The 15,186-nt window shown below is 34.8% G+C and overlaps 1 protein-coding gene, 1 non-coding gene and 1 pseudogene across 2 annotated transcripts; all 3 read right to left on the bottom strand.

Annotated features, from left to right (window-relative positions):
* Positions 10,695-11,337, bottom strand: LOC104709651 (annotated as a pseudogene).
* Positions 13,212-13,295, bottom strand: TRNAY-GUA. Its single transcript is given in 2 exon segments — positions 13,212-13,247; positions 13,259-13,295. It is a non-coding gene; the product is annotated as a tRNA-Tyr (tRNA).
* LOC104707412 (translation initiation factor IF-1, chloroplastic) lies at positions 13,651-14,776 on the bottom strand. The gene is made up of 2 exons (XM_010423761.2): positions 14,602-14,776; positions 13,651-14,278 (listed from the first exon to the last, which is right to left on the bottom strand). The coding sequence occupies exons 1-2, from the start codon at positions 14,682-14,684 to the stop codon at positions 13,936-13,938; spliced, it is 426 nt and encodes a 141-aa protein (XP_010422063.1). The 5' UTR covers positions 14,685-14,776; the 3' UTR covers positions 13,651-13,935.

Here is a 15,186-nt window from a genome sequence, read left to right as displayed (position 1 = left end):
GAACTGTTTTGCTATGGTCCGGTACTTTAGGAGTTTTATCCAAATCCATGAACCAGAGGTTGATGTTTCTAGATCTTGCTCTGCCCAGAAAGAACCACTTCTAATGAGATGTCCTTTAACCCAACTCATCCATAATGAACCTTTCGCAGAAAGAATTCACCAAATCAACTTGAGGACACACACCTTGTTTGCTTCTTCGATGGAGCGTAAACCTAAACCGCCCTCACTCTTAGGCAAGCAGACATCAGACCATGCAACCTTTGCTTTCTTAGGGTTTAAAGAAGGGCCAGCCCATAGAAAAGCAGAACATAGCTTGTCAATCTCTCTTACACAGGCTTTTGGAAGTTTAAATGCAGCGATCCAAAAGTTGGTGAGACTGAAGATTACCGATTATAGTAGCTGAAGCCTCCATAACTAATTTATTTATTTATATGAAAAAATGGAGATAAAAGTCTGTTCGTGTTAAGTTTTCTTGGTTGTGTGTTTAAAATCGGTAAAAGTAAGCATGTAAATGGAATGAGATTTTTAAATTGACTAAAATGGAGAAAGAATTTGACTTTACTAGAGACTTTTGATCTTTTCAAGAGAGAAGAAGAAAAATTCCTATTATATATTGGGAAAAATGTCAAAAAAATCCCCAACTTTCAAATTATGGTCCAAAAAAAGCATCAACTTCTGAAATGTCATCTAAATCACCAAGTTAATGTTGACATTTAAAAAAACAGGTAATTTTCGTTGACTAGGCCATTTAAGGCACGACGTTAAATTTTCAGTTAAACAAAGATGACGGGTAACTTCCGTCAGAATCTCCGTTAAACCAAAACGACGTCATTTTCATTAGAAGAATAAGACAAAAAAAGTTTGAGCCTAGCAAGAATCAAACTGCCTACCTTTGAAACTCAAACCAAGCTCTCTATCATTGAGCCAGAATTACATTTCTATATATCTTTACATACAGAAATATTTTTATACGTAAACAATCGGTTATATGTAATGTATTTATAATATAAATGTTATCATATCATTAATTTATATATATATCTTAACGTTCTATTATATAATATATATAAAATATAAAGAGCAAAAACTAATATAACTTTTTTCTTTGCTATATATTTTATTATTATTAAATACTAAATAAAATTTATAATTCATAGCGTGCATATATTTAAATTGATATCTTATTTATCAGGATAAAGAGTGTAAATTTTAAATGTGGCTTTTTGCATATATATACCAAAGAAGATATATTGATCATAGATTTTATTTGGTATTTGTAAAATATTTAATTCTTACTCTTTATGTTATATATATATATATATAGAGTCGTTGAACCAACAACCGCCAGGATAAAAAAAAGTCTTCTTATTATACAATAAAAGTTAATATATATATATATATATATATAAAGAGTAAATGATATATTAACATATATTTTATAAATACATTACATACATATAACATTTTTTTGGTTTTGTTATTTTTAATCGATTGTCTACATATATATATATATATATACATCACTGATTGGTATAATAGCAGAATGTTGTTGTGGCTCAATTGTAGAGAGGTTGTTATGAGTCTTAAAGGTAGACAGTTCGATTTTTTCTGGGCTCATACTTTTTTATCTTATTCTTCGAATGAAAACTACGTCATTTTGGTCAAACGGAAGTTAACCCCATCATCATTGTTTAACTGATGATGGTCTAGTCAATAAAAGTTACCTATTTTAAAAAAAAGTCAACAAAAACTCGGTGATTTAAATGATATTTCAGAAATTAATGCTTTTTTTTCCACAATTTGAAAATTGGAGATTTTTTTAACATTTTTCCTATTATATATTCCATAGTGTGCACATACTTAGAGGATGATACTCAAAATTTCAAATACCATGCTAAAAGGAGAGCATAATGAGTACATCTATTTTTCTCCTATCAAACTGCTTTAAGATTAGACAAAAACTCACTGTTAGGGAATGAGATAAGGTACTCAACATACCAGATATCACAGTCTTATATATCCATGTATCTGCTTTCTAGGTGCAAATAAAAAGGGACTTTATTAGTGCTACAATGCTGCAACACTAAATGTCCAACCACTATTGTTTACTATGCTTTCAAATTATTTTGGTCACAATTCCGTCAATAGCAGAAAAAAAAAAACTGCAACCACAAAAGTAATTTTAGATACTAAACTTGAAAATGGTAACAAATTATTAGCTCTTCAGGCTTAAACATAATCTACAGATTTTTTTTTTTTTTTTATGTGACCTGCTTATGGATCGAGAGGCTGCATACAGCTATATTTTAAAATGTGGTTCTTTCATTATTTTAGAAAATAGTTTAATTATTATGAAAATTAGAGAAATCGAAGGAGGTTTCTCTCTTATTTTATTAATGAATCAATCGAATGTTACATATTTATACGGCATAGACAAACCCTTAGTACTAAACCGACTTAGAATAGGAAATAGGTAAAAGGCCTTCGGCCATAGACCTTACACAATAGGACACGTAACTGGCCGGTTATGGAAGTCCACTCCAAATGTTTTACAACACTCCCCTTTGGATGACATAACCGTGCCAATGCTACGGGATCTCCGTAATGCGCTTGGGGGTGCTGCCTCATTAAAACCTTACCAGGAAAACCCATTAGGACAAAACCATGGTGAAGGAAAAAGAGTACAACATGCATTACTCCCCCTGTTCCAAGAATCCATAGAAGTCCTTAAGTCTCCGCATCCCAATATGGTGCGTGAGCTTCTTGAATGTTGATGTCGGTAATGACTTGGTGAAGAGATCGGCTGAGTTGTCGCAAGATTGAACTTGTACCACTTGAACTTCTCCGGCCTTTTGTAGTTCATGTGTGAAGAAGAACTTGGGTAATATGTGCTTCGTCCGATCTCCCTTAATGTATCCTTCATTGAGCTGTGCGATGTATGCCGTATTGTCTTCATATATAACTGTTGCTTCCTTATCGTCGGCCATGCCACAATCTGTCCTGATATGTTGAATCATCGATCTCAACTAAACACATTCACGGCTGGCTTCGTGAATTGCTAGAATCTCCGCGTGATTAGATGAAGTGGCCACAATGCTTTGCTTCATAGAACGCCACGAAATCGCGGTACCACCATGTGTAAACACATAGCCGGTTTGAGACTTTGAGTTATGTGGATCAGATAGATAACCTACATCAGCAAAACCAACTAAACCTTCTTTGTTATGGTTAGTATAAAATAAACCCAAATCTGTCGTTCCTTGTAGGTAACGCAAAACATGTTTAATACCGTTCCAGTGCCTTTGGGTCGGACAAAAACTAAATCTTGCTAGGAGGTTCACGGCAAAACATATGTCCGGTCTAGTGTGGCTAGCCAAGAACATTAACGCTCCTATAGCACTGAGGTATGGCACTTCAGGACCGAGAACTTCTTCACCGTCCTTCTTTGGACCGAATGGATCTTTATCCAAATCAAGGCTCCTTACAACCATTGGGCTAGTCAATGGGTGAGCTTGGTTCATATTAAACCTATTGAGTACCTTTTCAGTATATGCCATTTGATGCACAAGGATTCCATCATTTATGTACTCAAGCTGCAATCCCAAACAGAATTTAGTCTTGCCTAGGTCTTTCATTTCAAATTCTTTCTTTAGATATTCGACTGTTTGGGCAATTTCACCAGAGGTTCCAAGTATGTTTAAATCATCCACATACACTGCTATGATTACAAACCCTTTGTTTGCAAACTTCTTTATAAAAATACATGGACTGATGGGATCATTCTTATAGCCCTCTTTGGCTAGGTACTCACTGAGTCTATTGTACCACATTCGCCCACTTTGTTTCAGTCCATAAAGGGATTTGTCTAGCCTTATGCAGTATTGTTCTCGATAACCACTCTTATCTTTGAGCTCAATACCCTCTGTAATCTCATATATATTTCATTATCCAGTGGACCATATAAATATGCGGTTACAACATCCATTAACCGCAAATTCAGTTTTTCTCTTATAGCCAGACTTAGCAAATATCTAAAAGTCGTTGCATCCATCACAGGGGAGTATGTCTCCTCATAATCTATTCCTGGTCTTTGAGAGAATCCTTGTGCTACAAGCCGTGCTTTATATCTCACGATTTCATTATTCTCATTTCTCTTTCTTACAAAGACTCACTTGTGTCCAACTGGCTTTATATCGAATGGTGTCCTTAAGATCGGACCAAACACATTCCTTTTCTTTAAAGAGTTCAACTCCACGTCAATGGCTTCTTTCCATTTTAACCAATCTTTACTTTGAGTGCACTCTAATATAGACGTGGGTTCATGATCCTCATTTATCTCAAGTGCTACCTTGTATGCAAATAATTCATCAATGTCGACATTCTTACGGTTCCATTGTATTCCAGACATGATATAATTGATTGAGATCTCATTATTATCAATTCCTTAGGGTCCTTGAGGTTCAGCGTCCCAAACCTCATTCGGTACCTTAGGATTTGCCGCGGCCATGTTTATCATTTCCTTAACCTCGGTCTGTTTTGCACCTTTCTTAGATTTCCGAGGGTTCTTATCTTTGGAACCTAATGATCTACCACGTTTCAAACGGGCCTTAGACTCTGTAGCAACTTGATTATTGTGTTCCTTGTGAACTTCAATACGTACTGGTGCATTACAAGCTGGTATGTACGATTTTGTTACTCTCTTTGGGTCAGCAAAGGAATCTGGCAATTGAATAGCTAGCTTTTGCAAATGTATAATCTTTGGGACCTCTGCCTCACATGCTAGAGTCCGAGGATCTTGCCAATTTAAGGATGTTTGATTCCATGATATTTCTTTGACCAGCTTGTTATTTTCTCCACCCAACATAGGAAATTCAGATTCAGCAAACTGACAATCTGCTTATTTGGCCTTAAATAAATCACCCGTAGTTGGCTCAAGATACTTAATTATGGTGGGAGAATCATATCCAACATATATTCCCATCCTCCTTTGAAGTCCCATCTTAGTTCTCTGTGGTGGAGCAATTGGTACATAAACGGCACACCCGAATGTTTTTAGATGGGATATGTCTGGCTCATGATCCGTTAATAATTGGGATGACGAATACTTATGTTCACTAGATGGCCTGATGCGTATAAGCTCAGCTGCATGTAATACTGCGTGTCCCCAAGCCGACACAGGAAGCTTCAACCTCATAAGCAATGGCCGAGCAATCAATTGAATACGTTTAATAAAAGATTCAGCTAATCTATTTTGTGTATGGACATGTGCAACAGGATGTTCCACACTCAATTCCATGGACATACAATATTCATTAAACGCTTGGGATGTAAATTCACCAGCATTGTCTAGACGTATAGTCTTAAGTGGAAAATCTGGAAAGTGGGCTCGCAGACATATAATCTTGGCCAGCAATCTAGCAAACGCAAGGTTTCTAGTTGACAATAAGCAAACATGCGACCATCTGGTCGATGCATCAATAAGGACCATGAAATATCTAAATGTCCCACAAGGAGGGTGTATAGGTCCACATATGTCTCCTTGTATCCTTTCCAGAAAATGCAAAGTTTCTTTATTTACTTTTGTTGGTGATGGCCTTATAATTAGTTTCCCTTGTGCACATGCTACACACGTGAGATTCTTAGGGATAACTTTTCTCTCTTTAAGAGTGTGCCCATTTGAATTTCTTTATTAGCTTACGCATCATGTTAGAACCCGGATGGCCAAGCCGGTCATGCCATAAAGTGAATTGTTCATTAAACATCTTGTTCATTGCCAATTTATCTTCTATCATATCAATCTTAGCATGGTAAAGACCAGTGGCTAGTGCAGGTATAGCCTCTAGGACTTTCTTATGTCCTTGGGTGATTTCTGTAATATATAGAAACTCTTTGTTTCCTTCACCCTTTGTTTCAACATGGAAACCATTCAAACGAATGTCCTTAAAGCTCAATAAACTTCTCTTTGAGCTAGGTGAATACAAGGCATCACTTATTTCAAGATGTGTGCCATTTGGTAGCAAAATATTAGCCTGGCCATAGCCTTCAATTAGGCTTGCTATACCCGCAATCGTACTAAAATTGGCATTTTTCATAATGAGATTAATAAAGTGTCTCTGAGTTATACTCATCCACGGATTTGTAGTCCTGGATCCTTAGGTTTTTCCAATCAAATTGAGCCTTTGGTAGGAGCACCGTCTTTTGGTATCCATATCTGCCTTTCAGCTCTGTCCAAAGGTCAAGAGGATCTTCAACTGTGAGGTACTGGTTCTTGAGACTCTCAGCAAGGTGATGGCGTATATGCATAATTGTCTTGTACTTATCCTTTTCTGCACATTCAACCTCATCCTCAATGCATTCGCATAAATCCTTTGATTTCAGATGGATCTTAGTGTCCAAAGCCCATTGCAAGTAATTGTCTCCAGAAGCATTAAGGGCAGCATAGGAGAGGTTGTTAAGCTTTGCCATCTGCACAATACAGAACAAACATCTGATCATTAGCATGCGGTATTTGAGACCTAACCATGCAACAATTTAAGGCCATGCGGTATTTGAGACCTAACCATGCAACAATTTAAGGCCATGCGGTATTTGAGACCGAACCATGCCATCAAATTAAACTCAGGCCATGCGGTATTTGAGACCGAACCATGCCTTGCCTTTACTCATAATTTTCGTGGCTTTGGTATGCTTGAAAAACAAACAAACCTAGATAGATACTAGCATGCAACAATTTCCTTTTATTAAGTGTTTCCTTTTTCTTAGATTGAATTTCCTATTCTAATTAGGTAAAATTTTAGGAAAAAATTTCTAGGTTTTAGGATAATTACTAAAATTGATATGGAAGTTATCTATGCAATCGATTTTAGGATTCATGTAGCCGATTTTACAGAAACAATTTAAGCAATAAACGATTCAGGTTTTTACCTATGCAAGGTTCGATTTTAATCTCAAGGATGCATGCAACATATGAAACAATCAAGCAACAACAATCAACCGAATTTTAATTATGATATGAACGGTTCAATTTGCAAGCAATCTAGCAACCCTAAACTTCACATAATCCGATTTTAAAGTTTTAGTGTTTAGGGATCTTAAGCTTTTGTTAGTTGATTGTTTGCTTGTAGGTTTTTAGTGTTCCATTAGATTTAAGGTCAGATTCAATTTCATAGGTTTTAAGGGGGTTTGATTATTGTTTACCTTCCATCGTTTGGAGGTTGACTGGATATGAACCGGGAGCTAAAGACCTCGGTTTTACTTCTCTTGATTACGAACCTCAGACTAGGTAGGAGGAAGAACCGATCTCGAACTCGAACTGCGGCTTGAACAGGAACGGATCTCCGAACAGAACTCACCCCGGACAGAAACGGACCACGAACTCGGATGGATCACGAACAGGAACCGATCGCCAAGTATAACCACGAACAAAGGGAGAAGGCGGCGGCGGTTTAGGGTTTTAGGGTTTTATCTCAGTTGGACTTTAGAACAAGTCGTGCTGATAACGTGTTATGAAAGTTAGAGAAATCGAAGGAGGTTTCTCTCTTATCTTATTAATGAATCAATCGAATGTTACATATTTATAGGGCATAGACAAACCCTTACTACTAAACCGACTTAGAATAGGAAATAGGTAAAAGGCCTTCGGCAATGGGCCTTACACAATAGGACATGTAACTGGCCGGTTATGGAAATCCACTCCAAATGTTTTACAACACTAATTTAAAATTATAAATAAATTTATTAGAGTTGAAAGAAAATATACAATTTTTTGCATCAATTATAAAATACAATAAAAGATGAAATGCGATAAAGATCAATTTTGTAGTTCAAAACACTTAAACACAAAAACATCTAAACATAATATATATATATATATATATATATATATATATTATGTTCTTTTATTATGTTCTACAAGCCTTTTGAAGGCAGAAGAAAGGCAAATTGCATCTCCTCTTGGCCATAAGCAGCGATAGAAAGAAGAGAATTAGAGGAAGTAGTATATACACACCATGATTCTTGCTGGAGTGGGTAAGGATTTTTAGCAATCGTGAACTACATAACGTGCACGCTTTCTTCGTTGTCTGACTTTTTAATCAATACTACCAATAAAGGACCAAAGCTGGCATGCCTTTTAGCTTTATTCAATCTTCTTCGTCGTCGTCTTGTGTTATATCTTTTAGTTATACTAGGGATTGAACCGGTGAGGTTTTATTAGAAGAAGATATGATTTTTTGTGTTTAAAATAGTCATATTAGTATTTATATTTTGCAGCCATAAAGAAAACAGAAAATTAAGAAGTACTTGTAAAATAATGAAACCAGCTCATTTCTTAAAAAAGAGACATTATGTGTTTAGAGTATTAGACATTATTATGTCGTGTTTAGAGTATTCGATATTATTATGTGTTTAGAGAATATATATTAAAATGAGAAATTCATAAACCTCATATATGTCCATTTATTTAATGGTTATTTAACGTGTTTCCTCATTCTCTTTAGCAGGTGAGGATCAATCCCAACTTTTGCAACATTTATAATCTATATATTGTAACAATTACTCGTCTCCGTAATTGCTGTTGTTTAGTTATGGTGTAACATGAATGCGTGTGTCTATTTCAATCTAAATCAAGTTTTGTGGACACTTTACCACATGTGTAAACTTTATTTCTGTTAAAGTACTTGATTGTTTTCCTTCCTCTGATTCATTGGCATCCTTTTGTCTTTCATTTTAATCTTGGCTCTTTTCTTAAGATCTTTAAACAAATCAATCAAATGAACCAGTCAATGTTACAGAATTAATGTTCAAAAAGTGGAAAAAAATTATAAGAACTACACCAGATAATGAACCAAACTCTAAAACAACCATTGTAAACATGTTCTAAGGGTATGATTAGGTAATTATGTGTTAGGAAAATGTATTTAGATCTATAAACTCGGTCAACCCCATATATGTAGGTTGGATTGGTAAAGTAAAATTGGTAAAGTAAAACAGTTATGACGATGAAGGATGAGAATACTTGTTTGTAGATTTGTTTTGCCATAGCAGACTGTTAGTAGAAAATGAGTGAATATTATCGATTTTGGGAGTGTGATCAAAATAGAGTTTTCAGAACCTTTTATTTATAGACTTAATAATTCTTTTAGGTATAATCCTTTTTTCGTTATAATCCTATTTTTAGGTATACGTCCTTTTCCCCTTTTAAAAAAAAAATCTGATTATTTTATCTATTTTAATAATTTAAAAGTTTCGATTCCCACGATTAAATAGGTTTAGAAGTTAGTCATGTTGTATACAGGAAATGGAATTATTGAAAATGAACAATAAAAAAAATGGTATTGTTGCAAAAGGGTATATAAAAAAATGGTAATTTTGCAAATGTCCCAAAAAATAATTTGTTTCTGTAAATTAGAACATGTGTTTACATATTATGCAGTTTCTTCTTTCATTTTCTTGAGATGATTAAATTTACCTTTAATTTCAAATTTCTTCTGATTTTCAGGATATCATAAAAATTAGAGGAAAAATAATGAACTTATATGAATATTCAATTAATTTATGATAATGTTATAGTATAGTTTTATTTAAAATAATTTGGACAAGTATTAAAATTATTATGTATGAGATTACAAGATATAGAACATATTAAGATAATTTTAGTTTTTCAAATATGAGATAATATTAGTTTTCATTTTTTTAGAATTATTTTGTATTAATTTTTAATATTGACAGAATGCACAAATTATTTTCATATGAAAATAGTAAGTCTTACTCATCAGATTCAGTGCATAGAAATAATTTTAATTTTATTATGATGTCATATGCAGTTAAATTGTATTGCGATATGAAGTGTGTAAACTCTAAATTATGTTTTTATAGAAAAAAATCAAATAAAAAAATAAAACTAACATTTGAAAATTATTTAAATTTTGACAAATTTTTTTGTACCTAATCTTGTTATTTAAAATTATTAGATTGTTTATGAAAGAAATTAAATTTATATGTTGTTTATGAAAGAAATTAAATTGAATATATATGTTGTTTTATTTATAAATCAAATATTTTAAATGCAAAATGCTGAACTGAAAACTGAATCGAGCGATCATGCACATGAGAGATCTGTGGTGGAATTATCAGATTTCTTACTTTGCCTCCTAAGATACGGCCTTGCGTATAAATTTTGCTCAAGTCCTTTCATTTTTTACTATGAAAGATATTTTCATCTTTTTCTTTCTCTCTTTTTTTTTTTTCTTTTTCCTTTGAAAAGCTAAAGGTTCCATTATACAAGTCCTTTTTCTTTTGTGATGGTAACTTAGTATCTCCACTGTTTTACATGTATGGCAGATTACTCTTTGTGAGCCATAAAATATTACAATTTACAAAACGATTTTTTTCCGGCAAATCAAATATACAATCATTGATACAAATAAAGGAAATTAAAATTAATTTATGTAAAAGAGTGGATTGACCATGCTTGCCCGAAGCCTTACAGGCTAACAGATAAAATAATCTGTTACGTCCCCCTTTCACATACTTGTAATTGGCTATCACCTTATAAATGAAACTCCAAAATGCTCTTCGCATTACTCCAGTTAAAAAGAAAAACAGAAATTTTGCTTGAAATGATTCAGACTCTTGTCTTTTGAAACTCAATATGATGTGCTGGAATCGCCTTGCACATTGTTGCCACTTAGTGATTATGATTTCCCTTTCATAGAAGTAAAATTTTTCGACCAAGGGAAAGAGATAACATCTCTATCACAGTCACTGGCCACCTTTTGTCTTCCCATCACGCTAGTGTCATCATCATCCTCAAACAAAGTTGCCACCATAAATTTAGAATCATATACTCCACAACCCATATAATCAATTGACGAGATCAAATATTCCAACCAGGGTAATGAGAAAGCATCACCATCATCAGACATAGTGAACATCCAAAGAAATCCAATCTGATCTCTGATTTTGATTTCATCAAGTAAATTGAATTCGGGATCAAAAACCCATGAAAAACCTCCATTCCATTGGGTAAGAGGACATTCACCCGGTTGATACCCGGAAATTCCACCGGCAGTGAGTGAACACACCGGAAACAAACTTTCTATAAAGAAAGACATCATGATTCCATCTAATCAACATAATAAGGTAGGAGCGACAATAGATATATGGTGAATCTGTCAAGGTGATCATTGAAATCCCAATGAATTGATAAATAATCCAAATTAGGAATGGCTCCATTGGCGTGATCGAAGTCTAATTTGGAATTGATGGACAGAGTCCCTGAAAAACCATCGTCGCAATGGGACAAGTTACGTGAGTTTGATAATCTCAATCTGCCATTATTAATTACTGAAAATCTAAAACTGTACAATAATTAGGGGAAGAATAAGCAACTGAATAAAGCAAACGATGATGGCCGATGCCGGCCGGGAACAGTGGAAAATGAAAGTTTTGCTATGAAACGGTGGCTTTGGGGAAATCGCCTATGGCGAGAGAAAACAGTTAATTTTTTTAAATCATCATCCCTTTTGTTTCTACAAAACGATTATTTTATATATGAAAATCTGTTTATGCTAATTTTTCTTGGTTGTGAATTTAATATTCATCAATGCACCTCATTTGTAATTATCCCCTATATAATAAAACGGAAGTACACATCATTGTTTTGTAGACTATATGTAACATCTGCGAACCGAAATCCCAGTTTAGGGATTACATCGGTCGATGCAAGATTATTTTCTGTGGACGAGTTTAAGTTAAATATTGCGTTTTGAGCAAAGGAAAAGGGGAAAAACCCTTAAGTCGTTCTTTTGTCTCATTAGACGACTTTGGCCGTTTTTGAGAGAAAAGAGAAGAGAGAAGAGTGTTCTTGGTGTTCTTGGTGTTTCCTGTGGATTGGTGACTTTTCTGGTGAGATCTGAGGCCTAGGACGTTGTAGGAGGCTTCTAGAAGTGTTTTTCCTGCGTGTTTAAGGTTCAGAATCTTCTTGGCAAAGGTAAGTGCAGGACCATGGCTTATCTAAGCTAGAGATCTCTCTGATTTGCGTGTTATGTGTTGTTAGACTTGTTAGATTGTTATTTGGGACGTTGGGAAGCTTTCTTGTGGCTTGGGATCGAGTTTTGTGGTTGTAGGAACGAAGATCCGGCGAGAAGCTTCGGGGGAAAACGATGCTCGGCATTGCATCAGTCGATGCACACTGTGCATCGGTCGATGCAAATGCGAGGACCGCGCGTAACCTCTAGGGTTTTCGTGCTATGTCGAGCATGCGTCGGTCGATGCAATGGGAACATCGGTCGATGCAAGTTAACCTTGCATTGGTCGATGCAGATCTTGCGTCGGTTGACGCAACCTCCAACTGGTGTCGGTCGATGCATGTTTGGTGTCGGTCGACGCTGAGTCCTGGTTTGTTATTGTTGATTGTTGATTGTTTATTGTTGGTTAGAGATGTCTCTATTGCTTTTGTGTATAGTCCAGTAGATGAGAGGATTGCCTTACTGAGTGTTTATAAAATACTCATGCATTGTAATATGTGTTTGTGGTGCAGGTAAAGGCAAAGTGTGATCGTGGAATCAAGGCAAAGAAGAGGAGGATATTCTATGAAATGATTTGTTACCCGTCTCAACTCCTATGAAATGATTGATGTCAGTTGGTTTAATTTACACATGTAAGGCAACTAATTCGTTGTGGGCTAAAAGACAACACAATATTTATCTTGTTTTGGTAACGACAAAAAGATATGTTCATGCTGAATTTTCTTGATTCCTAGTTTAGATTTCAATGGACATCAACAAGAAGAAAGATTGTAGTTGGAGATTATATCTAAATTAGTCTCCAAAATTTTGAATTTACCATAGAGATTTTATCGGATGTCCCAGAAGAGATAAAACTAAATCTTGTTACCTAAAATCATCACAACTACAAAGAAAGTCTTCACACAAAGCAATCTAATCTTTAATTCCGCCGAACACCAAATTTTTTTCTAAAGTACAATTAGAAGCGGAAGCAGAAACATATCTTTTTTTTTTTTTGGACAAAGCAGAAACATATCTTAAGAGGATTTAACTATGAATAATAGAGGGACATTTTGCCCAATTAGTGACAAATGACAACTGTACTCTGAACGAGTAAAGCCCAAAAGTGTCTAAAAAAAAAAAAAAAATTATGATCTTTTTAAATTAATAAAAAAAAAAACCAAAATATATTTTTGAAAAATATCCGACCTGCCGGAATCGAACCAGCGACCTAAAGATTACAGCAACTACTACAGTCTTCCGCTCTACCAACTGAGCTAAGGTCGGTTAATGATTAACTTAGAATTAAACATATATTAAACGTTTCATAAAGATCGAGTTTGCCTAAACGCTGAAAGCTTAATCACTAGTGACTTATGGAGTAGGGACTATGGACTAGAAGAATTTGGGGACATAGATTGATAAATTACCAGAAAAAAAAACAAAGATTTTCAACTCGCAATAGTCATCTAAACTTTCATAAAAGCAAACCAAATCCAAAACCTTAAACCCGGAACTATGAATCTGGTTTCCTAAAGGATAAAAAACAGAGCATTCTTGTTACATACATGTTCGTCGACAAAAGGGCTTTTACAATGGCTTCTAGTTAGGAAACAAACAGCATAACAACAAGACTACTAAAAACTAAAGAACTTGGACATTCAGACTCGCAGTACCGACGAAAACAAAACACTAATCACGGTGCATAGTAAGTAGTCCATTAAAAAAGACAGGCCAAGATGTATGTTCAAGCTTTACGAATATAGGAGAAGAAGAACATAACACGCTTAAAAACCTGAATAACGACGATGTAAAAACCCTGCTGTACGATTACATGATTCTTTTACCCACCAAACTTGCCTAAACTTAGAAAAATAAGAATTGACAGGAACACAAAACACACTTAAAGAGTGATGGGTTCTTTACTTTAGTCTCTACTGCTCATTCTGAAAATGATACGACCTTTAGTTGAATCATAAACACTCATTTCGACTTTCACTTTATCCCCGGGGAGTATCCGTATGAAGTTCTTCCTAATCTTACCACAGATATAACCAAGAATGTTGTCCCCATTCTCCAAATCAACTCGAAACATCCCATTAGGTAGTGATTCTGTAACCAAACCTTCGATTACTGTTTTGTTGCTCCCTTCTTTAACAGGCGGCTTCGCGGGTTTGCTTCTGTTAGCTCCACCTCTACCTCCGCTAGCTCTCTGACAACGTATCACTGGTCTGATACTCACTGAATTGCTTGCACCAAAGTTCATTTGTCTGTTTTACAAACACAAACAAAACAGTTAGCTGAACGATTGTTTCAAAAGATTTCGACTTTTAAATGCTGACATAAAGATGATCCTAAGCAAACCATCAAACAAACCAAAAGACTCGATTTTTATTCATCAAACCAATCAAAAGAATCGATTTTTATCATCAAACCAATCAAAAGAATCGATTTTTATTTATAACCGAAATTAGCAAACTGTAATTGAAGGAACTAACTTCGAGTGTTGTAAACAAACAGTGATGTTCATTCATCACGAGACTAATTTTGAAAAGGTGAAATGGGAAGAATCGTGAAAATTGGGAAGGCTAACCGAATCAAAACACCATCTGTGAATCGGAACTGACGGGGAGGAAGAAGAAGTTGAGGACGGAACGTGGAGCAGAGTTGAAGCATTGTGTGTCGCTGCTTCTTATCTTCTTCAAATCCCTAAAGCTTTGGGTTTTTTTTAAGTTTTATCAAATCCTCTTTTGAAACGACCACAAGCTTTGTTGAAAAGCCTTTGGTCCAAAATTGGCGTTATTACTAGGATATGATACGCTGCGTTTCATGGAGGTATATGCAAATTACATAAAAGGCCCAAACTCTCTATTACACTTCCAAGTAATCATTCTTGTTATTAAAAGAAAATTAGAATCGAGTGTCATTGGAATTATAACCAAATATTCCAATTAAGAAAAGGGTACCAACAAAATTTCCCTCCACTTGTAAACGGATAAATACGCCGGTCAAAATGACCCGGTTATAATATTTCAGATTTTCTTTTTTAATTCCGACCGTTGCTTCACTTTGATTTTGGCCGTCAAAATTATATAAAAAATATATGATCCTGATAAAAAAGAATAAAATCGTGAGCATTTAATGTTTAAACGAAGAGAATATCTGTTTTTCTTTTCAG

This window comes from Camelina sativa, chromosome 8 (assembly GCF_000633955.1).
Source record: "Camelina sativa cultivar DH55 chromosome 8, Cs, whole genome shotgun sequence".
Lineage (NCBI taxonomy): Eukaryota > Viridiplantae > Streptophyta > Magnoliopsida > Brassicales > Brassicaceae > Camelina > Camelina sativa.
Note: the sequence above shows the minus strand (reverse complement) of the source record. Positions and strands in the feature narration are given on the sequence as shown.